Here is a 27,518-nt window from a genome sequence, read left to right on the forward strand (position 1 = left end):
ACTCTGAGTAGAGGCAACGTACTTACTCTCAGCTTTCCCTTTTTCTTTAGAATATCTCTTGTGAGTGAGAACATATTCATCAGCTAAAACTGCAGCATCAGACAAATTATCTATTCTTCTCTCATCAAGATATAGGCTTACATCTTTATAAATACACCTTTTGAAGCTCTCCAGCAAAATCATCTGCTTAAATTTACCAAAATCAGAATCCACATTCTTAGAATTTAACCACTGCTCTAACAGATCTTCTTTGATTTTTGCATACTCAACATGGGATTGCTTATCTTGCTTGTAAGTTGTCCTAAATTTTACTCTATAAGCTTCAGGAACAAGCTCATAGGCCTTAAGAATCAAGCTCTTAACTACATCATAATTATCAGATTGATCCTGAGGCAAAGATGCATAAGTTACTTGAGCTTTACCGGTGAGAACAGTTTGAAAGAGTACTGGCCAATACTTTTTAGGCCAATTAAAACCTGTAGCTACCCTCTCAAACAACTGAAAATACTTTGTTAAATCAGATTCATTAAAAGGAGGGACAAGTTTAACATTTTTAGCCACATCAAAATCATCAGAGCTAGATGATCCAGTTCCACCTTGTTTCATGCGATACTCATGGTCTGCCTGAATCCTAGCAATTTCAACTTGTGCCTCAGCCTCCTTAGAACGGGCCTGAAATTCCGCCTCCTTAGCACATGCTTGAAATTCAGCCTCCTTAACACGAGACTCCGCCTCCTTAGCCTGAGCCTCCTGCAGGGCTAGCTGTAACTTAGCTAATTCAATCTGCGTTTGCTCATTTGGAGGAGTTACATTAAACAAGCTTTCATTAATCATGTCAACAATTTGATCTTTAGAATGATGAGAGCGAACAGCAATTCCCAATTGTTGAGCAACAAGCTTAAGTTCATTCTTTGTTCTGTTTTCTACATCACACACTGTTTGCACATTTGACAAAAAATCTTTGGCTTCATCAAGTGTAGTAATAGTAGACATCATGAATAAGTCACAGTCACAAAATATTAAGCAATATCCTTATGATAATATCCTGAATATCCTGACAAGAGGTCGTCAAATTTATGTTACGGAACAGAGAAAGATAATGTACACTTTAAGTGAGAATACTAATAATCACTACTGTCCCGTAAAGGTCCAGGTTCAAAACAAAAGAGTTAGGTAAAATTACAAGTTAAAGTTTAATGCTCAAACTAACAAAAAAACATTCAGGACTCATAAGGATAATGTAATGGCAAAAAACAGGTTAAATATATGGTTAACTGCAATAGCCTCTATTAACACGAAATTAGCATGAGTAAATTTATCTAAGTCAGCCCTGTTAAAATGAGATACCAGATAATACTCAGTGAATGCCAGATATATTATTACAGATACAAACTATTATCAAAAATGACTGACATAAAACCCAACATCAATCAAAAAACCCCACCAGGCCCAAGAATCAACCTTATGCTACACAGTACAAGAAAAAATACAACAGTTATACTCAAATTACACACAGCTGCTAAATGTTTGGAGATTTCTTGAGCACTCACAATAATAATAACTGTACAGGGGAGGACAAATATGTGAACAAAATGAGGAGCAGATCTAAGTGGCAGTGATGCAGAGACTGAGCTCATTATATAGGGGCCGGCAGAGCTTGATACAACTTGTAAGAAGGACACGCAAATGAAGCCATGGGGACAAAAAGCTGAAAATCCCGCTCTGAATAACAGAGAGAACGACTTTACTATAACGGTAGAAGGGGGGGACTGAGGCAAAACACGCTCGTGATCAAACATGCAGCAACTGTGCGTTAAAATTACACAAAGGATGATGAAATCATAGGCTATGTAACAATATATATATATATATATATATAATATATATATATATATATATATATATATATATATATATATATATATATATATATATATATATATATATATATATATATATATATATATATATATATATATATATTGTTTAGATAGTACTGAGTGATGTTGATATGAAGATATATACCGGTATATATATATATATATATATATATATATATATATATATATATATATATATATATATATATATATATTGTTTAGATAGTACTGAGTGATGTTGATATGAAGATATATACCGGTATGTATATATATATATATATATATATATATATATATATATATATATATATATATATATATATATTGTTTAGATAGTACTGAGTGATGTTGATATGAAATATATATATATATATATATATATATATATATATATATATATATATATATATACTGTATATATTGTTTAGATAGTACTGAGAGATGTTGATATGAAGATATATACCGGTATATATATATATATATATATATATATATATATATATATATATATACAGTGTATATAGCCGAGAGAGAGAGAGAGAGAGAGAGAGAGAGAGAGAGAGAGAGAGAGAGAGAGTGGTTGGTATACACAGACTTCTCCAATCACACCAATCCTGGAGAAAAATCAACACGTTTTCAGTATGGACGGTGGGTATGAGTGCCGAAGTGGTGACATGCGAGGGTGAAACACGTAGGGGGGACTGCATGGCCTCAGGGAACGAACAAACTACTTATGCCTTGGGCTGGATGAAAAAGGAGCGTTGGAAATATTAAAATGAATAGTTGAGTAGACAGAATTATTTAAGGCAGATTATAGAAATGACGATGGAAAAGACTATAATTATGCAAAGATGTAGAGAATTATGCAAATTTCCTAGGGACAGTGAAGGGAGGATGACACCCACGTTATATCCTCAGAGCGTAAATTCGCCATCATCATCATCATCACCTGTCGTTACCGATCTCTTGGGATTTCATAGATGCGTTACTGAAGGAGAAACAAGATGGGGATAACCATGTCTATGTCGGCGGATGTTATGAGTGTGAATTATAGGATGTGTTTTATAGAGTGTGTTATTTGGTGTTAGATTTGAAGGACCTATTATTAAAGAAAGGGCACAAGAAAAGGTGGCCTATTTTGGTCTGACAGTGAATGTTAAGAGTGTGAATACAGATATAATATGTTGAAAAGGAAGCATGACAGTGTGGGAGATGGATGTAAAACTTGTCTGTTATCTGGTGTCAGGTTGTGGTTGTAATGATGTTCTTACCTTACCTAATTGTTCTTACCTAATTGTGTCTTTACAGGAATGAGTCAAGCTCGTACTGTTCCGTGTCTTAGACCATATTTATCGTACATATCCTTAAATTTGTGAATTGTTTTGGCAAACACTATTTCATTCGGTAGTGCATTCCATTGATCAATTGCTCTGTTTGGGAAACTGAATTTCCTTACGTCTTTATCACCTCTCTTATGCAGTTTTTTGCAGTGTCCTCTTGCTGATGCTTCTCCATATGTTAAGTAATCATTTATGTCTATTTTCTCCTTTCCTGATATGCACTTATATAGCATTATCATGTCACCTCTTTTCCTTCTCTCCTGTAGTGTTGGTAGATTCAGTTTATTTAGTCTTTCTTCGTAGCTTAGGTCCCTTAAGCTTGGTATCCATCTTGTAGCGGCCCTTTGAACTTTTTCAATCTTGTCTATATGCTTTTTGAGATGAGAACTCCAGACTATTGATGCATATTCCAGGGTTGGTCTAATGAATGATGTTATCATCCTTCTTAGCATGTCTTCATTTATGTATGTGAATGCTATTCTCATATTTGCAAGCAGTGTATACATGTTCCGTACCTTCTCGCTGATGTGGTCAGCCGGAGATAGTCTGTTATTGATAATCACACCTAGGTCTTTCTCTCTTTCTGATGTGTATAGGGTTTTATTTCCTAACTTATAATCCCAATCAGGTCTTTTTCCACTTTTACCAAACTTGATTACATAACACTTGTCCACATTGAATTCCATTTGCCATGTACTACTCCATTCATGAAGTTTATTTAATTCTTCTTGTAGCTCCCTACAAGAGTCTGTGCTAGTAATTCTCCTTTGTATTTTTGCATCATCTGCAAACATATTCAGATAGCTCTCATTTCCAGTGTTACTGTTTATATCATTTATGTACACTAAAAACATGATTGGTGCCAGCACCGAACCCTGTGGTACTCCACTAGTCACTTCTTTCCATGATGAGTAGTTTCCTCTTAGTACTGTCCTCATTTCTCTTTTTATGAGAAAGTCTTGCATCCAACAAAACAGTTTGCCTCGAATTCCTCCTTGATGGTACAGCTTCCATAAAAGTCTTTGGTGTGGTACTGTGTCAAAAGCTTTCTTGAAATCTAAATAGATACTGTCCACCCATCCTTCCCTTTCCTGTATTGTGTTTGTTACTCTGTCATAGTAGCTCAACAGATTAGTAACACATGATTTTCCTTTTCTGTGTGTGTGTGTGTGTGTGTGTGTGTGTGTGTGTGTGTGTGTGTGTGTGTGTGTGTGTGTGTGTGTGTGTGTGTGTGTGTGTGTGTGTGTGTGTGTGTGTGGAGAAAAGGAAAATGTTCGAGAGTATGCTTTGATCCCTGCCATTGTGTGTCAGTGTGTCAAATAAAAGGATATGTAATCGGGGAAGAATGATAATGGAGAAGTGCAAATAAGGAGTCTGTTTTGGTCAAGCTTTATGATTTTTTTTTTTCTGTAATATGTTGCTTAAGAAGACAGGCAAGAAAATGAGAAAGGGAAGAGGTAGGAGTGGGGGGTGAGGTGTGTACTGTTCATCTTTCTAGTACATGGGAAAAGGATGATGAAGATGATGATGATGATGGCATAGTACTCGTAAACGGAGAGAAGCAGGAACTACAAAGTGTGAATTACGGTAGTGAAAGAAAATGATAATGGCAAGAAGTAGGTATGGGTGTCAGGCGTGATTCATGGTAGTGCATTATTGAGGAAGAAGAGCGAGAGAGTGAGGCATGGAAAGTGACACTCGTGGGTAGCCATTTCGTGATGTGGCGTGAGTGAGATGTTATTAAAGGGAAAGAATACAGGCGTGATTTCGATGGACAGAGGCGAGAAGAGTGACATTCGTGGGGGTACATTTAATGGGTAGATATTTCGTGACGTCGCGAGAGTGATGGGGTCGTGGAGAGGTGAGAAAAGACGGCAGGAACGCGCTGGTTTTGAGGGAGAGAGACGGGATTATGTCCGTTCGTGAAGGAGGAATTATGAGAGAGAGAGAGAGAGAGAGAGAGAGAGAGAGAGAGAGAGAGAGAGAGAGAGAGAGAGAGAGGTGGTTCTGAAGAAGGGAGGCTCTGGTATCATATATGGGCTAACTTCAGACGGTTTTACCCAGTTTGAGGTGAGTTATAGGAGCCTGAGAGGGTTAATATAAGTCCCCAATACATCCCCCACGGTTCCTTCATCTCTGATACTCAAGCTGACCAAACACCAGACGGTTTTATTCAGCTGGAGTGGATCATAAGGGCCTGAGAGTGGAGAGTTAGTGAGAGGGGAGCCAGTACCCGGAGGAGTGGGAATGGGTGTCGTATGTGAGTTATGACACGGAATTATGACACTGAGTTATTGAAGAGGTGAGGAGCAGGGTGATTTGCATACTTGAGCCTTTTATTAGTCGGGAAAGGAGGTCTGGATGATGATGATGATGATGATGATGATGATGATAATGATGATGATGATGGTGGTGGTGGTGGTGGTGGTGGTGGTGGTGGTGTGGAATATGGTGGAACTATAAGGTTGATGCGATGTGTAGGTTGATATTCAGTGACGCGTAGAGTGAACTGAATAACAGACTGACACTGAGTGGAGAAACGTAAAGTGGAATAAAGTGGAAGAGAATGAAGTGAATCTAAGGTCTGCTTGCTAGGTGGCACAGGAGGCTTTCGTAACACTCCCTCCTCAGCGATTTATTTTGCACCTTAAACCTTAACGTGTACGCTATTTCCATCGCTTTAATAACTATGTACTGGTGGCTCACACCATTAACATACAAGAAGATACTGAAGTGTAACGTGCAGGACAAATCACTGGAGAAAAGGCGTTACGAAGTCCACAAAAGCAGTGAGAATACGAATCAGAATAACTCGCTAATCTACGAAATCCACGAAAGCCACCGAGGACACGAATCTGAATAAATCGCTAAGGAAAAGGGTCTTACGAAATCCAGGAGTCACTCAGAGTCGGCAGGAGAGCTAGAGAGGTCCGTAAGCGTTGGTGAAAGGGCAGGAGCAAGGAGAGGCCGTGAAACATAAGGTCACCTCGGCATTTGTCAGGCGGTGGGTAAAATGGCGGCCATCTATTATTTAACCCGCTGGAAAAGGTCGTCAGTTGGATGGTACTCTAATGACCTTTTCCTGGGCCCACTGTGGCTTGAGATTTTTGTGGGATGGAAGGTTTGTGGTGTGGGCTGGATGGTTCTTGTGTGTGTGTGATTTTCTGTCTGCTTTCTACGTGGGTTTGGTGTGTGTGTGTGTGTGTGTGTGTGTGTGTGTGTGTGTGTGTGTGTGTGTGTGTGTGTGTGTGTGTGTGTGTGTGTGTGTGGATAGATGGTCTGTGTTTCTGTCTGTTTTAGATGATCCTTCTGTGTGTTGTACGCACTGGTCTCTGTATGTAGCTCTGAATGGTCTCTTTGTGATTTCCTTGACTCGCTGTGGCCTGGCTGGTCTGTGGTCTCTGGATGGTCTGTATTTCTGTCTGTGTGCCGTGTGTTATGGTCTCGGTAACTGGCTGAGAACGGTCCTTTTGTCTGTGGATCCTTAAACTTCCCGTTTTTGTACTTCATGTTTGGCTGTGGTTTTGGTCTGAATGGTCTGTTTTTCTGTTTGTGGCCTGGCTGCATTTTCTGTGTGTTGATCTAGAATGGTCTCAGTATGGGATGGTCCCTATCTGTAGGCTGGGGTGGTTATCTAAAAGTGTGTTTGGTCATGTTGGTCTCTGCCTTATGGGGTGGTGGCCTGTCTGTGTCTTTGATGCAGCTGTTTTCCCCAGCATGTATGATCATTCTCAAGCAGGTTTATCTTTTAGTTCTCACGCAACATGCCATCATCATCATCATCATCAATATCTTCATGCTTCATCAGTATTATCACCATATTTTCCACCATTAGAGTTAGGATAGGTAGGTTCCAGTAACAGGAGTGCAAAAGGGGACAAAAGCTGGAGCACCTTCATCAGAGTAGCCAGCGAAAATTGGCCACACCTTCAGTCACGTATCATTCTTTAAGGAAATCAACAGATTCTCTACATGTTGTTCGGTAATGATCTCAGCGAAGTAAAAGAACAGATAAAAAATGTCTTTTATCTGGCCTCAACATACTTTGTACACCAACATCCTCTCGCTCTCTGGAATTCCAACTTCCTCATCTCACTCTTGCCCCAATTCCTGAAAGTACAAATCGATACTATCACTCCCTCCCAGTCCCCCACTCCCATCCTTCTTCCCACTCCCTCACTTCCCTCCCTCCACTCCCCTACTCCTCTCGTCCACTCCCCCACTCCTCATGACATCTTGTTTTTTCACCCGCCCTTCCCCCCCCCCTCACCTTCCCCCCTCCAGCTCTTCTGCAACCCCTTCCCACTGCTCACCTTTAGTTCATCCCTCCTTTGTGCTCTCTCCACCCCGTCGCATTCCTTAGTCTCCCTCATTCCCCAGCTTTTCTTCATTCCCCACAGTCAAACAAGTGCTTTTTTTTTTTTAACTCTTCCTCTCTCAGTCTCTCCTCTATCTCTTTTACAGTCGTACAGTGCCCAGGTCTCCATTTGCCAAACTTTTCTTCACACTCCACAATCATACAATCATCATTTTTTTTTTTACTATTTCTCTGTCTCTTGTTATCTCACAGTCTTTCCTCTTTGTTTTTCCTCTATAGTTCTGCTCTTCTGACTTTCTAACCGACCACCTCCCCAGTCTCTTTCTTCCTCTAGCTTCTCATCTCCACAGTTATTATTATTATTATTTTTTTTTAATTTTCTTGATTTTCCTTGGAGTCTTTTTCTCTCATCTATGGTCCTGTTTATAACCAGCCTTCCTATCTTACGGAACCAATTTGTCATCTCCAGCTGCTTCGAAATCCCTCACAATCTCTTGTCCCTTTCTCCCACCTTATAGTCTATCCTTTATTCGTGTTTCTGATCGTATAATTATATATTTTTTTCAATATTCCCGTCAAAATCGTCTCTTTTTCTCTCCCATTTGTATTTCTCATGTTTATCCATCTTTCCATCGCGTAGACATCCATCCCCCTCCCCCACCCTCTCTCTCTCTCTCTCTCTCTCTCTCTCATTACTAATTCTTATCGCTCCCATTTCTAGAGCTTCAAATCCTCTAAAGTCACAAGGAAGCATCTAGTTCCCCTCTCATGCAACTAATCCATATCGATCCCACATCCAGAGCTTCAAATCGTCTTTATGTCATACTAAACCTCCGCTGCTTCTGTCCTTTACCTCTGAACTTAATTCCGTGATCTATGTTGTATTAATATTCACTTCTTCAGAATCCTCCTCCCCATTTCCTACCCATGACACACCTTCCCCGCGTCGTGCCTCGCTCCCTCCCCATTTCCCAGGCCTCCCGCCCTTCCCTATCCAACCACTATTCATCTAAATCCTCTCTCTCCCATCCCAGAGCTGCTCGCCTTCCCGCGCTTAACGCCTCCTCTTCCCTCCAAGCACCCATCCCCGACCCCCTTCCTCCCCATCCTCACGCCAGCTACTCCTCCTCAGATACATCCTTCCTCCCCACTCGCTCTGCTCCCCGCTCCCTCTCCTGCGGCTCCTCTTCGGACATCCCTTTTCTCCCCCCTCGCTCTAGTCATCGCCCACTTATCTCTCATGGCCCTCCGGACTCCGCCTTGCATATTCGCCGTCACCCAAGCACCTCTTCCTTTCGCTCCATCATCCCCTCTCGCTCCGCCATCCCCTCTCGCTCCTCCATCCCCTCTCGCTCCGCCATCCCCTCTCGCTCCTCCATCCCCTCTCGCTCTACAATCCCCTCTCGCCCCTCTTCCCCCTACCCTCACTCCTTATCCCGCTACCCTCGCTCCGCTTCCCCCTTCCCTCGCTCCAGGCACATACCCTTCCTTCCCCAAATCTTACCCCGGCGCTCCTCTGCCGCTCGAAGCTACAGCCGTCGCTCTCTCATCCGGCCTCCCTCTCTTCCCCGCCTCCCCACTCCCCCTCCCTCCCCCTTACCGCTCCCCCACACAGTCCTCCCATCCCTTGGCCTCATCCCCGATTCCCTCTCTCCCTCCTCCAGCCGCGCCCTCTCTCCCCCTTCCTCCATAACCCTCTCCTACTCAGTCTCTCCAATCCCCTCCAATTCCCCTACTTCCCCAGGTCGTCCCCGCGCACCCTCCCCTCCCCAATCCCTTCCTTACTCTCCCCATTCCCCTCCTCCAGCATCCTCTCCTCTCTCTTCTCCTCCTCCCTCTTCCCTTCCCCAGTCCTCTTCTCCTCCTCCTCCCTCTTCCCTTCCCCAGTCCTCTTCTCTTCCTCAGTCCTCTTCTCCTCCTCCCTCTTCCCTTCCCCAGTCCTCTTCTCCTCCTCCCTCTTCCCTTCCCCAGTCCTCTTCTCTTCCTCAGTCCTCTTCTCCCTCTCCTTCTCTTCACTTTTCTTCTCTTCCTCCCGATTCCCTTCCTCAATCTTCTCCTCATCCTCCCCCTTCCCTTCCTCGCTCCCTTTCTTCTCCCTCTACTCTCCACTCCCCCTCTCTCTCTTCTCTTCCTCCCTCACCTCCTCCCCACTCTCCTCTTCCTCCCCCTTCCTCATTTCTTCGCACCTTCCCTCCATCCCCAACTCCTCCCCACTCCCTGGCTCACTCCTCTTCTCTTCCCCTCCTCCTTCCCCCTCACTCCCTCTCTTTTCCCCCTCCGTCTTCTCCTTTCTCACTGCGTCTCCAATCACCTCCTCCTCCCTCCTTCCCTATTCCCCCCACTCCTCCTCCCCCTTCTTCTCCCCATTCACATTTTCTTCCCCGCTCCATCTCTCTTCCTCCTCCATCGTTTTATCGCTTACCTACTCCTCCTTCCCTTCCTCTCTCCCCTCCCCACCCCTCCTCTCTCCCATCTTCCTCTCCTTCCCACTCCTTCCGTCATGTTTTCTCTCTCTCATTCTCTTCTCCTCACGAGCGTCTCCACATATCCTCTCTCCCTCCCTTTCCTCCCCACTCCCCCTCCCAACCCTTCTTCCTCTCCCGCCCCTCCTCCGCACCTCCAGCTTTCCTTCACTCTTTCTCTTCTCCCCATTCCTCCCTTACTCCAACCCCTTCCCACTCACCTCCTCCTCCTCCTTCTTCTTCTTCTCCTCCTCCTCCTCCTCGTTCTTCTTCTAACCCTCCACCTCTTCCTCTGTCCATTCACCACTCTTCCCCTTCCTTCTCGCCTCCTCCCTCTGTGTCCCCCACCTCGCCCTCCCTGTCTCACTCTTCCTCCCCTCCCCATCCTCCTTCACTTCCCCGCTCCTCCTCTCCTTCTTCCCCTCCTAACCCTTCCCTTCCCCACTCTTCCTCTCCTCCTCCCTCCCTTCCGCCTTCTCTTCCCCGCTCTTCTCCTCGTCCCTCCCCTCCTCCTCCATCTCTTCCCAGCTCTTTCTCTCCTCTCTCTTCCTCTCCTCCTCCCTCACTTCCTCCTCCTCTTTCCCACTCCCTCTCATCATCCTCTTCTTCCTTTTGGTCTGTCTCTCCTTCTCCTTCCCAACCCTCCCTTTCCCTCTCATCTCCCGCTCCGCCTACGTAGCCCTCTCCCATCCTCCCTTCACACTCCCTGACTTCTTTAACAGTTTCCCACACTCTGCCTCCGCCCCATTCCCCCTCACTCCGCATATCTCCTCCCTCCACCCCAACCATCTCCCTCTACCATGCCCTTCTCAGCACTGTCTAACTCGCCTTCAGCGCTTTCCCACCTTAAGCCTCCGCACCACACCACACTTCCCCATGCCACGTCTCACTATCACCCCCTGTCACTCACCCTTCCTAACTAGTTTTTCATACTTTCCCATCCTGTGCCTCCTCCCTATACCAAACCTCGCCCTACTATGTCTTAATCTTCAACATTTTCACGTTCTCTGCCTCCGTCCCATTCTGTGTCCCCCTAATTATTGGTCTTCAGTACTTTCCCGCTCCCTGCCTCCGTTTCACTTCACGTCTCCCTCTGGTAAGGCTATAATTATCTTCAACACTTTCCCACCCCCTGCCTCCGCCTCATACCGCATCTCCTTCAACACTTTAACGTCCCCTGCCACCGCCGCACACCACACCTTCCCCTTCTACACTTCATCGCTTATCCCCATCACCATCTCTCCCTCTTCAACGCTTCCTAATCAGTCTTCAACACTTTCTCGCCCTCCGCCTCCGCCCCATGCCTCACATCTTCCCCGCTACGCCTCCCCACTAAACCTCCACCGCCTCCCATGTCCCCAGGAAGCTGAGGGCAAGTTCAAGGATGTGGGTGAGCGCGCCGAGAAGCACGAAGACAAGAAAAGAGAGGACCTGTACGTGAGGGTGAGGGACACGGATCACGCGTTCCTGGAGTGGGAGGCGAATCTGTTGTTTATTATTGAGGACAGATTCAGGGCGACGGATTCCTGTGAATTCTCCCTTGGTGAGTATTTTGGAGGTATACAGATAAATTACTAGACAAGTAGACAGAAGGGGAAGAAAGAGGAAGGAGAAAGCTGAAGGAACAGCGGGGGGAGGGAGAGAAAGAATTAAAGAAAGGAAAGGAAAGAAGGGAGAAAGGAAGCAGAGAGATAACGAAGGATTGAAAACGGGAAAAAAGAGGAGGGAGGGAGAGGAGGAGAGCAGAAAAGGGTGTGAGGGAAGAGGGAATGAGGAGGGAGAGAGGGAGAGTACAAAAATGTGTGAGGGAAGAGAGAGTGAGGAAGAGTGAGAGAAAGGGCAAGCGTGAAGATCTGTAGCTTACACGAAACACAGAGCAGGCCTTCCTCAGGTGTGTTACGGAGAGGGAAGGAGGAGTGGGAGAAGAGGAGGGAGAGGGAGGAAAGGGAGAGGAGGAAGGAGAAGGAGGAAAGGGAGACGAGGGGGGGAAGGAGGAAAGGGAGAGGAGGAGGGGGAAGGAAGAATGGGAGAGGAGGAGGGGAAAGGAGGAATGGGAGAGGAGGGGGAGGGGGAAGGAGGAAAGAGAGAAGAGGAGGGAGAAGGGAGTGGGGAGGGGAGGGAAGAGAGGTAGGAAGAAAACAAAGGGGGAGTGGGAACGGAGAGGATATAATATATGCCCACGAATTGTTATGTGTCTGAATTGGGAATGATGTTAGTAATGCTTGAATCGTAGTTGTGTTTAATGTTGCTTTGCTCATTAGTATTTCTGAATTCATAAAGCTTCGAAAAACTCCACAGCTAACCAGAGTGAAATCTGGAGCGAAAAAAAAACAAAGAAACAACATGATCCAAAACGGGACCTTTTACCGTATGAAGATTTATATGAGAAACTCTTAACATTCTTTATAATTATTTCCTTTTGCCTAGTGGCTTAGTGGGTTAAGGAGCTCCAACCGGATGTGCCCCGATCACTTCCAAGGAGTGGTTGGGAACGGGATTTATTGCTTAGGTAATGACACTCAGGGATTAGCGACTGACGAATCAAGCCTTCAGTTCTTTAAGGCCAGAATGAGTAATCTATCCCCTAACCTCTACTTTCCTGCTTAAGCGATTTGGATTGTGGATGATGGATGGGAATGGTATGGATGATGGATGGGAATGGGGTGGATGATGGATGGGAATGGGATGGATGATGGATGGGAATGGGATGGATGATGGATGGGAATGGTATGGATGATGGATGGGAATGGTATGGATGATGGATGGGAATGGGGTGGATGATGGATGGGAATGGGGTGGATGATGGATGGGAATGGTATGGATGATGGATGGGAATGGTATGGATGATGGATGGGAATGGTATGGATGATGGATGGGAATGGGATGGATGATGGATGGGAATGGGATGGATGATGGATGGGAAAGGACTGGATGATGGATGGGAATGGTATGGATGATGGATGGGAATGGTATGGATGATGGATGGGAATGGTATGGATGATGGATGGGAATGGTATGGATGATGGATGGGAATGGTATGGATGATGGATGGGAAAGGACTGGATGATGGATGGGAATGGTATGGATGATGGATGGGAAAGGACTGGATGATGGATGGGAATGGTATGGATGATGGATGGGAAAGGACTGGATGATGGATGGGAATGGTATGGATGATGGATGGGAAAGGACTGGGTGATGGACGGGAATGGTATGGATGATGGATGGGAATGGTATGGATGATGGATGGGAATGGTATGGATGATGGATGGGAAAGGACTGGATGATGGCTGGATAATTTTTTCTCCCCCAGGTCGCGAGAAGTTCTATCATGAGAGTGTGGCGTTGGCTTTGCCCCCCACCAGTCCCTACATCGATCATTTCAACGCTGAGTAAGTGATAGTACATAGAATTAACGTAATCTATATGTGTACAAAAATATGCAATCTTCCATTTGGTTTATAAGTAGAATGAAAAGAAATGGAGTGAACAGTGGAAGTGGTGGCTGGTGGATAGGCCACCGATATATAGTTTTTTATAACTTATTCTCCGTTTTCTTTTCCACCTGTTTAAAGACAGTGAAAGCTGGTGGACTTACGCAAAAGTGAAAACAAATTTGGTGGAGAGGATGCGTAGTGAGAAACGGAAGGTGGAGAGCAATGGCGTAACTGATCTAGTTGTGGCCCCCTCATCGGCCCCCATTTAAAATTTCGGGTTATTTAATGTGTGGACGTGGTGCTGTGAAAAATTTGAAAATGAGTTAACACATTTACATATTGGGGTTGGTGAACCCCCACTCCCCCAAATAAGGTTGGCCCCACCTTGGCCCAACCATTTGTTGTGACTGCTACGCCAGTGGTGGATACACGAGTATATCTAACATTTTCTCCATTTTCTCTACAACGGGATTGAAGTATATGCAAGTAGGTGGACTGATACAGAAACGAAATAGACTGACAGTAACCAGGATGAGCGGAATGAGGAATGGAAGGGCGTGGTGGTAGATAGAGTATAAATACTTTCTCCGTCTTCTATTCTGTCAGACTGAAGATGATGCTGGTAAGCGGACGGATACGGAAATGAAAATAGACCACGCAGACAGAAGACTAGGTGGTGAACAGATGAATATAAAAAAATTGTCACCATTTTCTCCCCACATTAGATTGAGGAAGATGTAAGTGAATAAAGAGAAGAGGACTTGGTAGACAGGATAAGTGGATGAGGAATGGAAGGTGGATGGACATGTAGATGGAAGAAGTATACAAACCAAATTCCCTCTCTTGTTTTTTTCTCTCTCCACCAGACTGAAGAAGATGCAGGTGGATGGATAGAAGCAAACAGAACAAGCAGAAGAGTGGAAAAGATAGGATAAGAAGACTGATGAATGGAAGGTGGATGAAAGAAATACAGTATATACCAATTTTCCACTCATTTTCTTTCCTCCACCAGACTGAAAAAGATGCAGGTTGGAGGGCTAATACAAAAGTGGAAGAAGGACTACTGGCCCAGGAAGAACAAGTGCTCCGACACAGCCTACGGTGGAGGGGACGCCAACAGGACCGTCTCACTCTCCGACATGCAGGGCTCATTCTTCCTCCTCTTCATAGGTGAGGCAGTGCAGAGATGGAGGTATGGGAGGAGGGACTGCATGGGGGAAGGATAGAGGAACGGGTTAGTTAGTAGAGAGACAGAAGAAAAGATGAAGGAACAGAGGCTGGATTGCACTTACTTTCTTTGGAGAGAGGGAGGAACACCGTCAAAAACCTGATGGCCTTACTTTCATAAATGTAGTTTTCGTTATTGCCACTCCTCATAGGTCGGCAAGTGGAGTCTTAGGGGGACTGGAGGTGAGATCACATGGTAAAGGGATGACTGGATGAATGAGTGGATGGGTGAGTGAGTGGATGGGTGAGTGAGTGGATGGATAAGTGAGTGGATGGATGACTGAAGGATTGGAGGGATAGTGTCATAGGAAGAGGGTCCTGTCACTAACTACATGAGTAAGTATTTACGTAAAGTGACTGAAGATCGCGTTATAGCGTATTAGCTTTCTTAGGCAGTTTTGCTCTGACTTTAACCAAACTTTGTGGAAGAGTGAATGGTCAGTCAAGGGTTGACAATGTTTTAAAGAACAACAGGTCAAAGGTCAAGGCACACGACAATGTCAGCTTAAACAGTTTTTATCTGATTTGGATCAAACTTGATGGAAGAGTTCAGGGATGTCCAAGGATGAAGAGATTTTCTTTTAAAGAAAAATGAGCAAAGGTCTGAGTCACCGAGGAAGGTTAGTTTTTGACCTGTGGGTTGAACTGTACTAATATTGATGTTTGTCTGAATTGGCCCTGCATGTCTGTATAGTGAAGTATTGTCTAGTAGTTCTTCACATACGCTATATTGATTTTTTATTACAGTAGTTGTAAAAACGCAACAGTAGCTGCTGGCAGGTGCTATCTTATGAGACATTATGACTGAGATAAATTTCGTTAAAAATCTCAGGTGGGCCGCACCTCAGAATCATGGTGACCGTAGGGTTAAGTCTAGATCTTAAGAGTTCACCGCTCCCTTCTCCACTCGTTTTTTTTTTCTTCTTTCCATCGCCCTTCCCTTTAACCGCATTATTCTCTTCTCTCTTGTTATTTCATTATCCCCATATCTCCCTATGTCTTTCCCTCCGTTGCCGCTTCTCAATTTTATCTGCACATATCCTTCTCTCTCAGGGTTCGTGATAGCCGCGGTCATCATCACGGGCGAGTGTATAATGCGGACCTGCTGGGACAAAAGCGCGCCTGGGTCCCGTACCAGCACGGGGACATTGGTCAAACCGTTTATGGCTTAAGGACCTCGAGTTTCTGCAGAGCATGGTGACTTTCCAGTCCCTCGCACCGCCACCAAAGCGTCGCCAGTCCAAAACACGCCACCCCTCCCTGGTATGGCCTCCTCCCGTCCCACGTCGAAGCCTCACCCTCCCTACGCACCCTGATTTATCTTTTGCTGATTGTGCCACCGCCCTGACTCCAGACCTCACCCTTCCTGCTCACCCTGAACTGTCTAAGGGTGATCGTAAAGCTAGCCTCACTCCCAGCCGTTCAGGCCCTGACAATTCCGATCTACCCTCTATCACTCTCACCTCCTCGCCCCTGCCTTCTTCTTCGTCCCTGGACACCACCACACTGCCGTCCAGTCACCAGGATGCAACACCAGCAGGACAAGAGGATCCCCGCCCGTCCCCCTCGCCAACCAGGCAACGTATCTCCAAGTGGTCTTCTGTCTGGGCTCCTCTCATCAAGTCTCCGCCCGTCATCGTCCTTCCCCCCACCCCGCCCTCCACCCCGGAACCCGACATGACCCACCTTATTCCCCTCTGACTCACTTATTTCATTCGCTAACTCTTATCTCACCCACTGAGTTTTATCTCACCCACTGACTCCTATCTTACCGCTGACTCGCCTATCTCACCCACTGACTTGCCTATCTCGCCCACTGACTCTTATCTCACTCGCTAACACGCCTATCTCACTCACTGACTCACCTATCTCATCCACTGACTCTTATCTCACCCGCTAACTCGCCCATCTCACCCTCAAACTCGCCTATCTCACCCACTGACACGCTAATCTCTCCCGCTAACGTATCTGTCCCCCACTGACTCACACATTCATGCACTCTGTCCGCTTTTGCTCTCTCTCTTTAGCCGTGCAGTGCCATATGCATAACATATTCCGCTTTCACGTTCTCTTCAAGCTATTTCCACGCTGTCATTGTCACTCTCCCACACACTTTCCCTTCGTCACGTTCACTCTGCTTTCACTCTAGTCACCGCACTCTTATACGCGCTTCATTCTTCACTCTCACATTCTTCCTTCCTTTCACTTTCACATACAACTTCTATAACAGCCACATTCGCACTAATTCTGCTGTTTCTGCGCTTTTTCAGCTTCAAGCACTCCCTTCAAGCAAGCAAACACGCCCCACGCACCCACACCACCCTTCTCACAAGCTGGCAAACACTCCCATACTTTCCTAACTTTAGCTGCAATAGCACTCGTTCATTCTTTTAGCTTTTCTATGCAAATACTCTTCCACTCTGCCAAATGCCAGCGCTCTCCTAAGTACCTTTCTGTCGCTTGTATTACTGTTGTGACAACTACTAATGTATCTGTCGCTTATGTCTGCTATAGCTACTACTACTATTACGACTATTATGACCACTACTACTACTATTACCATTAATGCTACTAGTATTGTTCTCAGGCTTTTAACTGCTTTCATGCGCTAAGGATAAGTCTGGGGAAGTATACGTAAAAGATATTAAGCTAATTTTTACTGTAAGTCTTCAGAACAGTTTAATATTGTCAAGATTTGTCGTTATAGTTTCATTTCCTTTTTCACTTAAATATTCATGCTGGTTTGGATATGAAGTGTTTGGTGGCTTAAGAAACTTATGAATACTGCCCCTAACTTAAGTATGCACAAAAACAATCTTAATAAATGCAATCATTCACTCGCAAGCAAACCTACACATCGCTTATACTCAGTTTTCTATGCAATCACCGTCCCGCCACATCTTCCCCCTCTCCCAACCCCTACCCCCTCGTATAGGCTATAAGTCCATCTAACTACTGTTTATATATATCCTCTATAAATAGCGATAGTATATTGAGCACTGATACTATTTTACAACGATGGTAAATGTGAAGTACATAATTAATGTTAAGGATAGTATTAAGGGTATATATAAAACTTGACGCACGAAATGGTGCAGTGTTGTCACAAATTTTCCTACATTTACTTGTAACCCCCATGAAACGCTCCATAATCCTGCAAAAATACTTGTAACCCTCACGAAACGCTCCAGATAAAACTGAAATTTGTAAGAGATGCTCCGTAGATTAGCATCCTTAACTGTTTAAAACCCGACTGAATTGTCCGAGAAATGCTTCAAAATAAACCGAACGCACAAAGAAAGCTCAAACTCAAATCCATAGAAACGTTTCAGGTATAGGCTAACACAGATAGGAAGAGAATGTCAGAACTAAATAAACTGTTTAGGAAATATACCAATTTCAACTGGACCTTTTTGAAAGAAACCAAATATAAAAAATGAACCCTATTTAAAATGCTCTGAACCTCAACAAACCCTTTAAGAGATGCTTTGAACCCAACCGACCTCCAGGATCGTCAAAAGCTCTGTCTGCTCTCTGTTCTTGGCTTTGTGTTGTTGTGATTACTGAGTCAAGATATCCAGGTTCTCAGCAGATTGTGGGGGGGGGGGGGCGCGGTAGCACAGTGGTAGAGCGCTGAGCTTGTGATCGGGAGGTTGCAAGTTCGAGCCTCGCCCGGGCTGCCGTGCCGGGAGGGGTAGCTCCCTCCTGTAACCCTAGCGGGGCTATATAATCCAATACAGGGTTTAGCTCGGGGGAATTCCATTTCCATTTCAGCAGATTGTGGGGCTCATTTTGTGAGATTTAGAGCTTCTGATGCATGCAGTTCATAAAAGTGATGATTTTCGCAGACTTAATTGGAACTCAGTGACATGCTTCAGTATTTTTAGCCAGTGAATTGACTGATAGATGTGAAGCCCAAATTAAGTACAAAGAAACAACTTTAATAGGTACACGTCTCAGTTTAAATGGAATTATTCGCCTGTTTTTTACTGGTTAACAGAATAATCGAATTTTGCTCCTTCTCAGACTCGTGAATAATTGATGAATGGTAATTGAGTTTGAATCTGGAAAAGGCTGGGGAAGTTTTTAGATTTTCGTGACATACTGTATATAGTCGTGTTCTCGTTCGCATTGGAGACTTTGCAGTACCTCTTCCTTTGTGATATACTTTCCATCTTACCCCTTACTTTCTCTGGTATGTTACGCAGATCTGCTGGTTATCGACTCAGTTTGCATCGGTAACATACAACAGGATTATTAGGGCTTAAAGTATAAACGAATCGCCAAGAAAGAGGCGCTGCGAAATTTCCAAAGCCAATTAGGCATAACCACCCTTAGCCAAAATTCTCAGCTCCTCGCCAAAGCCATGTTTCATTTCTATCTCATGTCAAGATACGCCAAGTCGCTGAAGCATGAGTCAACATATAATGTAGCATATTTTTACATGTCCGCTATTTATACTTATACTTGGTAGCGTAAGCGTAATAGTGATGATACATAGGCCTATACTCTGTCGCAGCGCCCGGAATAATAACACACTGACCAGCAAGTTTATCATACTGATCTAAGTTTTTATCAACGATGTTTTGAATCCATATTGTATGTGAAGATGCCAGCAATATATTAGGCTGTGGCATTTTTATATCCAGTTTCTCATGATAACGAAAAATCTAGTGTCCATATTTATTTGTGTGAGAATATCCGTAAACTAAGGAACGGTGAAATTGTACTAGCTGGCCGAATGTGTGAACCGGGTGCTGCTGTCGCTCGAGCCTTATGTACGTTGTGGTTAAGGGCCATGTCTGTGTGCAAGAAATACCGTGAAATGGCAAAGAACTAAGATATTTACGCCCTTGTGCAAGAAATATCAAAGTAAAGAACGAATCTGTTTACATAATAAATACATAACAGTGTCGTCGAGATCATTCAAGTTCCCACACGCAGGGGATTCGAGCTTAAATACTTCAATCCTGTGCCTGGACTGACCTCCCACAATGTGCATGCCCGAGTTCTTGTAGTTTATATTCATTAGCGAGACTCTGAAGCATTACTTGTGATAAGTGTTAGAGTCAAGAGATGGCTTCACTAATTGCCTATCAATGCTACTGCAACCAAACCCCCCTTAGTGATACAAATGTGGTTGCCGTGTTGGATGCGAGTCAAAACCGTGGTAGATATCAGTAAGGTAATTATGGTGTTCTGGACAGGGATTCTCAAACATATTTACGATCATTTTGCTGTCGTAACTTGGATTTATTTTAGCAGGAAAAACTAGAGACATGGGAAAATTCTGAATGGTTTTCCTTGTCCTTCCTGCACGAATTACGACAGAGGCGATCTTAAGTTCATTTGACTATCTCAGCCCTGATGTTTACCTGTATGATTGCCACAAACGGTTTATAGGTTTAAAGGTTTAGGAGTTACTGTTATCAAAGTTTATATAGTTTATTTATTAATTTACCGTATAATTGGAATAGACAGTGCTGGTGGCAGTATACACCGGTTTTCTGTGAGACGTAATACGTGTACGAGACAGCGTATACTTTTCTAGATCGGTAACACTCATGACCTGTTCTTCACATAGGACAGATCTCGTCCATAATGCAAAATCTGCAACACTGGTGAAACTGCATCATGTAAAAGACTGTAATAAAAAAAAACTGTATTATTTTCATAAGCGGTGAAGGATATCATGAAATTATAAACCGCAAACAAAATAAAGCATATATCCATTATATAGATTATTAAATTTCTCCTCCGTATACATGAGAGTTTCCTCGTAAAGAAATAGCATATTCCTAAGTTCCAGATGTGCATACTGTTGGATATATATATATATATATATATATATATATATATATATATATATATATATATATATATATATATATATATATATATTTTTTAGGTAGTACCTGACGCAATCACAAACAAAGTACAATAATCTAAACGTCCTTTGTTTACATAGATCTGCCTTAATTTTCTGTGGCCGATAAAATAGCCAGAACCGAATTCCACTTTTTTCTTCGGCTACTTATTATTCTCTCTCTCTCTCTCTCTCTCTCTCTCTCTCTCTCTCTCGCTCTCTCTCTCTCTCTCTCTCTCTCTCTCTCTCTCTCTCTCTAACTGCGTGACTGGATTGTACATAGAATCAAAGTAGGCAATACAATACACTGACCCACACCACCTTTGCGTTTCATTAACCTTAGCTATGGACACTTCGGGAGGGGGGGTACTGAATGTGTTGCACGGCCCCTGATGGATAGACAGATAGACAGATAGAAACATATAGATTGATAGACAGAGAGTGAAAGTTAGCGTGTGTGTGTGTGTGTGTGTGTGTGTGTGTGTGTGTGTGTGTGTGTGTGAGAGAGAGAGAGAGAGAGAGAGAGAGAGAGTTAATAAGTTACTGACCTTGACCTTTCGTCCTTGGGGTCAACTCCTTAGAATTTCTTAAGGCCGTATTCTCATGGGTAAAGGGGGCCCCGTAGCACGTCTTTTTACCAGTTAAATGTAAATATATGGATATGTATGTAAGTATAGCCAGCATATCACACACACACACACACACACACACACACACACACACACACACACACACACACACACACACACAATTCAAGGCAATTTTTTTAAAGGCTTATCTGAGACGCGTGGGAGCGAATGGGGAGAGACAAGCATCCAAAAGTCCTCACTTCAAACATATATCGTTAACTAAAATAAACCGTGTGGCAGTAGAGAAATTAATACATAAAAAAGTCACCGTACTAATGGTGTTAAATATTCTACGATGGATTCCATGGAGAAGAGCCTGGGAGTACTGAAGGAACCCGCCATTTTAGGTGTCATGGCTGGAGACCGCCAAGTGAAGGTCGGGGTGCGCAGGAGGAAGTTTGAATTTTGAGATGACGCCAGGATTTACAAAGCAGTATTAAGATCAATTTCCTTTCGTCTCATTGATCTTTTTTCGTAGGAAGGGCAAACAAACGAGGATGCTGAACCTTCCCACGTATTCCGTTCTTCCTTGATAAATAAATCTTCGTTAAGAGAGGGATTTGTTTGTAGGTCTGTCTCTAGCTTACAACAGAGAACGGAGGATGGAAGGTGGTGGATATTTGGCTATTTTGATCATTCACTCAAACGTTTGACTGTGCTGAATGAAGAAGAGCAGCGTACGGTAAGCCAGATAAAAGCAGTAAAATTCAATCGGGAAGTGGTATGGGGAGGTGGTCTCTCGGGATGTGTATTGGGGGCGTAATCTCTCTGGAAGGAGTACTGGAAAATGGTCTCTCTCTCTCTCTCTCTCTCTGGAAGTGGTATTACGAATGGCTACTCTGAGGTGGTTCTCCGGAAGTGTGATGACGTAAGCCGCAAGCCAAAGGTCGTGCGGGTTCCGGAGGCTAGCTAAAGGTCACATTCCAGGTCCCTTATTCTCGTAGGCTAAGGAAGCTCCCTAACACCTCTTCCCAAACGATTTATTCTGCTTGTTACACCTTACTGTCCTCTCCTGCGTAATTCAAATCATTCAGATATCACCATACTGTTCATAGATAACGTAAAAACTTATATTAACCAGCCATATCCAAAAACAAATCGCTAAGGAAGAGGTGTTCGGGAGCCTTTAGGTGGCGGGAATACGGGCCCGGGAGGGAGGCTGGAAGTGGCATCTCATCCTCACCTGTAGATGATTTTCACCTCAATTTGGCGAGATTTTCGTTCTAAATCAATCACCTTACTTTGGCGGAGATTATCGTCCTTCTGCAGTCTATTTCCCAGGGCACAGTGAGAGAAAAAGATGAAAGTGACCGTGCATGCCTTCCACAGCACCTCATCGTGACTGGCACCATATTCTTGTGTTAACCTCTCGCCACAGCACGGTATTCAAGATGGAGAGACGGTAATTTTGCGGCTAGCTGAAGTAAGCAGTGTATATTGCATTTTTATTTTTCTGCATATGGGTGACTTGTATTTTCATGTATGCTATTTATCCAAACTGAGTCAATTTTACAGTAATGCAAATATCATCATCATCATCATCATCATCATCATCATCATCACTAATCAAGTTCATGGTGAAAGTTGCTGGTAGGTGATGAGTAGTAGGTAGTGACAGCCACCATTCACTCAGTGTGACTCTTCACTGAAGGGGGGGGGGGATGGAAGAAAGGGGAAGGTGACAGGATGGAGTGGGTGATGGAAGAGTAAGTGAGAGCAGAGACGTTGTTGAAAGGAGGAAGAGCTTGAGAAAGAGAAAAGGAGAGGAAAGAAAGGGAGAGAAGGGAGAGATAATGGGATGGAAAAGGAGGCTAAAAGAGAGGGAAATGAGAGGAAAAGGGGGAAAGAGAGAAGGGAAGGTCGAGGAGATGAGGAAAGAATAAGAAAGGGAAAATAACAGAACGGAAAGGTGACGAGAGAAAGACGTTAAGAGACAGGAATGGATAGGAGGACAGAGTATGAGAGAGGGGAAAGGAGAAGAGGTGAAAAGCAGGAGGAAAAGAAAGAGGGAAGGAGAGGAAGGAAGGGAGAAAAGGGAAAGACGAGGAAGTGAGGTGAGTGAGGGAAGACTTGCTGAAAGAAGGAAGGTGAGAGAAAGGGGAGGAGGTGAGGAATGGAAACTGAGGGAGAGGGAATGAATGAGGGAGGGAGAGAGAGAGAGAGAGAGAGAGAGAGAGAGAGAGAGAGAGAGAAAGGGCAGGGGGGGGAAGGACAGTAGGTGAGGTGAAGGGAGCGTGGGGAGGAACAGAGGAGGAGATGGGAGAAGGCAAATGTCACTAGGCCAAACAATGCAGACCACGTGACTGACCCACATTCCCAGCAGCGGGACTTCCCAGATATAGGGCAGTGTCGGAGTAGGCCTAGGCGAGGAGGAAGTGACTGTCGGGCTGAAGTAGGATTTATAAATAACTGTGGGAAGTGGGAAAGCTGTGGCGTGTTTGGGTGAAGATTTGTCCCATGATTTCCTGAATTATCTGGACTTCATTTCGATTTTCAGGCTCAGACCTTTAAGAACGAGAGCAGAAGGTCAAGGTGAAAACAAGGATGAAGTTAAGACATCTTCAAGAAAGTCAAGATAGATCTATAGGGTGCCTGACTCTCATTTGCTCTTCTTGTTACTTTTGATCCTAGCTTTCAGCGACTAAATGGACCTCAGATGCCCTCAGCAGTGTGCCTCTTATATTGTGTTTAGTTCATTCTACTCCGAATTTTAAACTGCAGAGTAATAAAAACACACACACACACACACACACACACACACACACACACACACACACACACACACACACAACTAACTCATGACCCTCAGTGCAATGGAAACACTATACAGGTACCCACTCCAGCCCTTCAAGATTTGCATCAACTTATTTTTTTTTTTTTTCCCTATTGGTTTTACCTTAGATGGCGACTGCGGTGGTATGATGGTGGTAGAGAAAAGGGAGCATAATTATACATATACAGTACACCAGAAAATATTTCCCAATCTTAACATATCCCAACCTAACCTAAATGATCAAGCCTTCCAAAACTTCAACTCATTTTTCAGTTCGTGTTCCTATTTTAGGCAGGCACTGCTGTGGTTTTTCTGTGGCAGAGGACAGGGAGTACTAGTAAAATACTGGGAGAATCTTAAGTAACCACAAGGCGGTGGGCAGGCAGACTGTTGATGGCATGATAAGGTTAAAGACTGAATTTTTAATGAACAATCCACGGAATTCCGGCGGAGGGGGTAATTCGGCCAATAGGGAGAGAGATGCAAGGGCCACGTCAGCCAATCAGAGCGTGACAAGTGTTGGGGTGGACCAATGGGCGGGAAGATCGTGGCATTACGTCATCGCGCGCTCGACCAATGGCGCTCCTTCGTCCGGGATGTCAGGAAGTGAAAAAGATCATTCTTCCTCATTAAATTAAATGGTGAAGGTAAAGGTAATATCATGCGCCCCCCCAAAAAAAAAAAAAAAAAATGAAATGAGAATATCCGAGTTTGAATATCATCTTTGGGATCACCTCATTACTGAATCACACCGGTATATGGACAAGGTTAATACAGAAAAAGGCTGATATTTTTCAACTCCCGCATCCCTATGACGTCTTTCTCACCCAGCAACATCACTTTTTTTTTTTTCCTTAGCTTATAGGCCACCTGGTAGTGAAGGAGCTAAGAAGGCTGTCTCTAACCCAATTAGTTTAAGAATTCTCCAACGCTTAATCAAAATATCAGTAAATAGCAAACGTAAAACAGTGATAGTATGCTGTCGAAGTGAAGAGACAAAATTAGACTTAAATGTTTACCTAGATTAGTAAAGGAATATATTTAGTAAAGTAATCCTAAATGAGGCCTTACAGAGATTCATAGTGGGGATGCTTGACAGAGGAACATTGTTATAGCCAATATTTACGTTGTCTTATTCAGTTCGCAAGATCAGCAACGGCATGCAACGATGGAGGTGGAGGCAACTTGGAAAAGAGACTGGGGAGAATCTCCAAATGAATCACTGAGCTTCTCACCCTTTGAACTACTGTTTGGCCATGAAGTAAGAGGATCCCTACTCAACAAGGCACATTTGCAGATGATGATAAATTCTCTCATCTATATTTTCTTTGCGGAGGAAGGACAAGGAAAGGAGGAGAGAGCACCCTTCCATCTCCCTTGTTCTCCCTGTATAACGAAATTTTAGTTACGAGATGGAATTGTATGTATGGTCTGTGAATATGACCTCTGAATAATAATAATAATAAAAAAAAATGCTAGGAAAGTGACCAAGGATGAGGAAAGAGAAGAGGATGAGGAAAGACAAAAGGATGAGGGAAGAGAAGAGGATGAGGGAAGAGAAGAGGATGAGGGAAGAGAAGAGGATGAGGGAAGAGAAGAGGATGAGGAAAGAGAAGAGGATGAGGAAAGTGAAGAGGATGAGGAAGGAGAAGAGGATGCGAAAAGAGAAGAGGATGAGGAAGGAGAAGAGGATGAGAAAAGAGAAGGGGATGAGGAAAGAGAAAAGGATGAGGAAAGAGAAGGGGATGAGGAAAGAGAAGAGGATGAGGAAAGAGAAGAGGATGAGGGAAGAGAAGATGAGAGCCAGAAGGTAATTAAGGTTAAAGCAATCTCATATTCCCCCTCTGAGAGAAGGGGCCCGAGGCTAGACTATCGTAGTGCAGTATATTCAAGGGTGGATGACCGGCTTACTTCCCTTGATGGCACTGCATGATAAAACACACACACACACACACACACACACACACACACACACACACACACACACACACACACACATATGAAAATCCAGTCACTCCGATTGGGACGTTGCAGCCACTACACCGTTAGGATTAGGTAATATTTGATGGGTAGTGAAGAAGGGGTTTTATTTATTCTTATTTATTTATTTATTTATTTATTTACCCAACACTCTAGACCATAAGCGCTAGGCGGAAGACAGAAGTTTAAGATATGGAGATGAGGAGAGTGGGAGTGATGAAAAAATTATATGGAAAGTAAAGATAACAAAAGATTGATAGAGGAGGTTGAAAGAACTGGAAGAGAAGGAGGGGAGAATAAAAAGGGCTGACTGATGAATGGAAAGGAAAAGGGGAGGGGAAAGGGAGAAAGGAGAGGGGGGGGGAAAGGAGAGCGGGAAAGGAGAGATGGGAGAGGAGAGGGAGAAAGAAGAGAGGGAGAAGGAGAGGGAGGATGGGAGAGGGGGGATGGAAGAGAGGGAAAAGGAGAGAAAGATTTGGAAATTGGGGATAGCGAGACTTAAAAACGAAAAGAGGAGGGAATAGGTTTAGAAATACTGAATGGGAAGAGGTTGGGAGACAGGAGAGGGAAAGACTGAAAGACGAATGTGAGGAAAGGGTGAAGAAGAAGAAGAAGAAGAAGAAGAAGAAGAAGGAGAGAGAGAGAGAGAGAGAGAGAGAGAGAGAGAGAGAGAGTTGTAGGAAATCGAACGCGTGCGAGAGTTACGAGGAACGGAATATGAGACTAAGTTACGAGAAATGGTCTGCGAGAAACAATTACGAGGAATATATGAGACTTTATCTTGAAATTTGGGAAAAAAATAAAAAAATCTGGGTATCATTTTGTCCAAGGAAATCCCAGAACTAAAGATCATTTTCTAGGTGGAATGGGAGGGATCGTGGCACCTTTTCCTTACTGATTTATTCTGTATATTGTACCTTGACATTCTCTTGTATGTTAACTGTATGGCTTTAATATCAACACTGCATCAATAACTTACAAGCGGAATAAATCGCTAGGTAAGAGGCGTTAAGGATTCCCCAATGCCACTTAGAATGCGACCCAAAATAACACGCGACCACACCAGAAAAAAATATCTCTAAAGTATTACCAACTTTAAAATTCACACATGAAATCGTAATGCTGTTTCAATTTTTCACATTACCCTTAAATATGATTGCAAGGGAAGGTGAGGCCACACAACACGACTTACAAATTATATCTTTTTCGATCTGTCATGTCGAATTTACTGTCAGACATTTCATACAACACCCTCATACACCAAACACTTATGACTTGCTCTTGCACAAGGAGGAAGACTGGGATAAATTTTCACATAAGTTTACATTTGCTTCTCCTTATCATCTTCTTCCACGTCTCCCCAAAGCAAAGTAAATCTTAAAACAAGAAGCGGTGCCATGGCATAGCAAACTCGTCCCCGGCAGTCATTTTAGTTCTGAAGTATAAACACATGATATCTAGTCAAAGACGTAACGTATCAAATTTGGAGTAAATCGGATGAAAATTGACGATTTTATGCCCATTTGAAATTTAAGGCCCTACCCACCTGACACTGACCCCCCTACCGCTAACTAGGGGGTAACCCCACTAATGTAATGAGTCATGT

The 27,518-nt window shown here is 43.9% G+C and overlaps 1 protein-coding gene across 1 annotated transcript in view; it reads left to right on the forward strand.

The window, feature by feature from the left end:
- LOC145411314 (ionotropic receptor 93a-like) overlaps positions 1-15,837 on the forward strand; it is an 83,105-nt gene extending 67,268 nt beyond the window's left edge. The window contains exons 17-20 of the mRNA XM_080281338.1: positions 11,363-11,543; positions 13,314-13,392; positions 14,450-14,607; positions 15,718-15,837. Of these exons, the coding sequence (XP_080137464.1) occupies positions 11,363-11,543; positions 13,314-13,392; positions 14,450-14,607; positions 15,718-15,836 (537 nt within the window). The 3' untranslated portion in view covers position 15,837. The remainder of the gene's footprint in view (positions 1-11,362; positions 11,544-13,313; positions 13,393-14,449; positions 14,608-15,717) is intronic.
- Positions 15,838-27,518: the final 11,681 nt, after the last annotated feature.

The sequence above is a fragment of the Coenobita brevimanus genome, chromosome 89 (assembly GCF_032717465.1).
Source record: "Coenobita brevimanus isolate Jiangsu-jjx chromosome 89, ASM3271746v2, whole genome shotgun sequence".
NCBI lineage: Eukaryota > Metazoa > Arthropoda > Malacostraca > Decapoda > Coenobitidae > Coenobita > Coenobita brevimanus.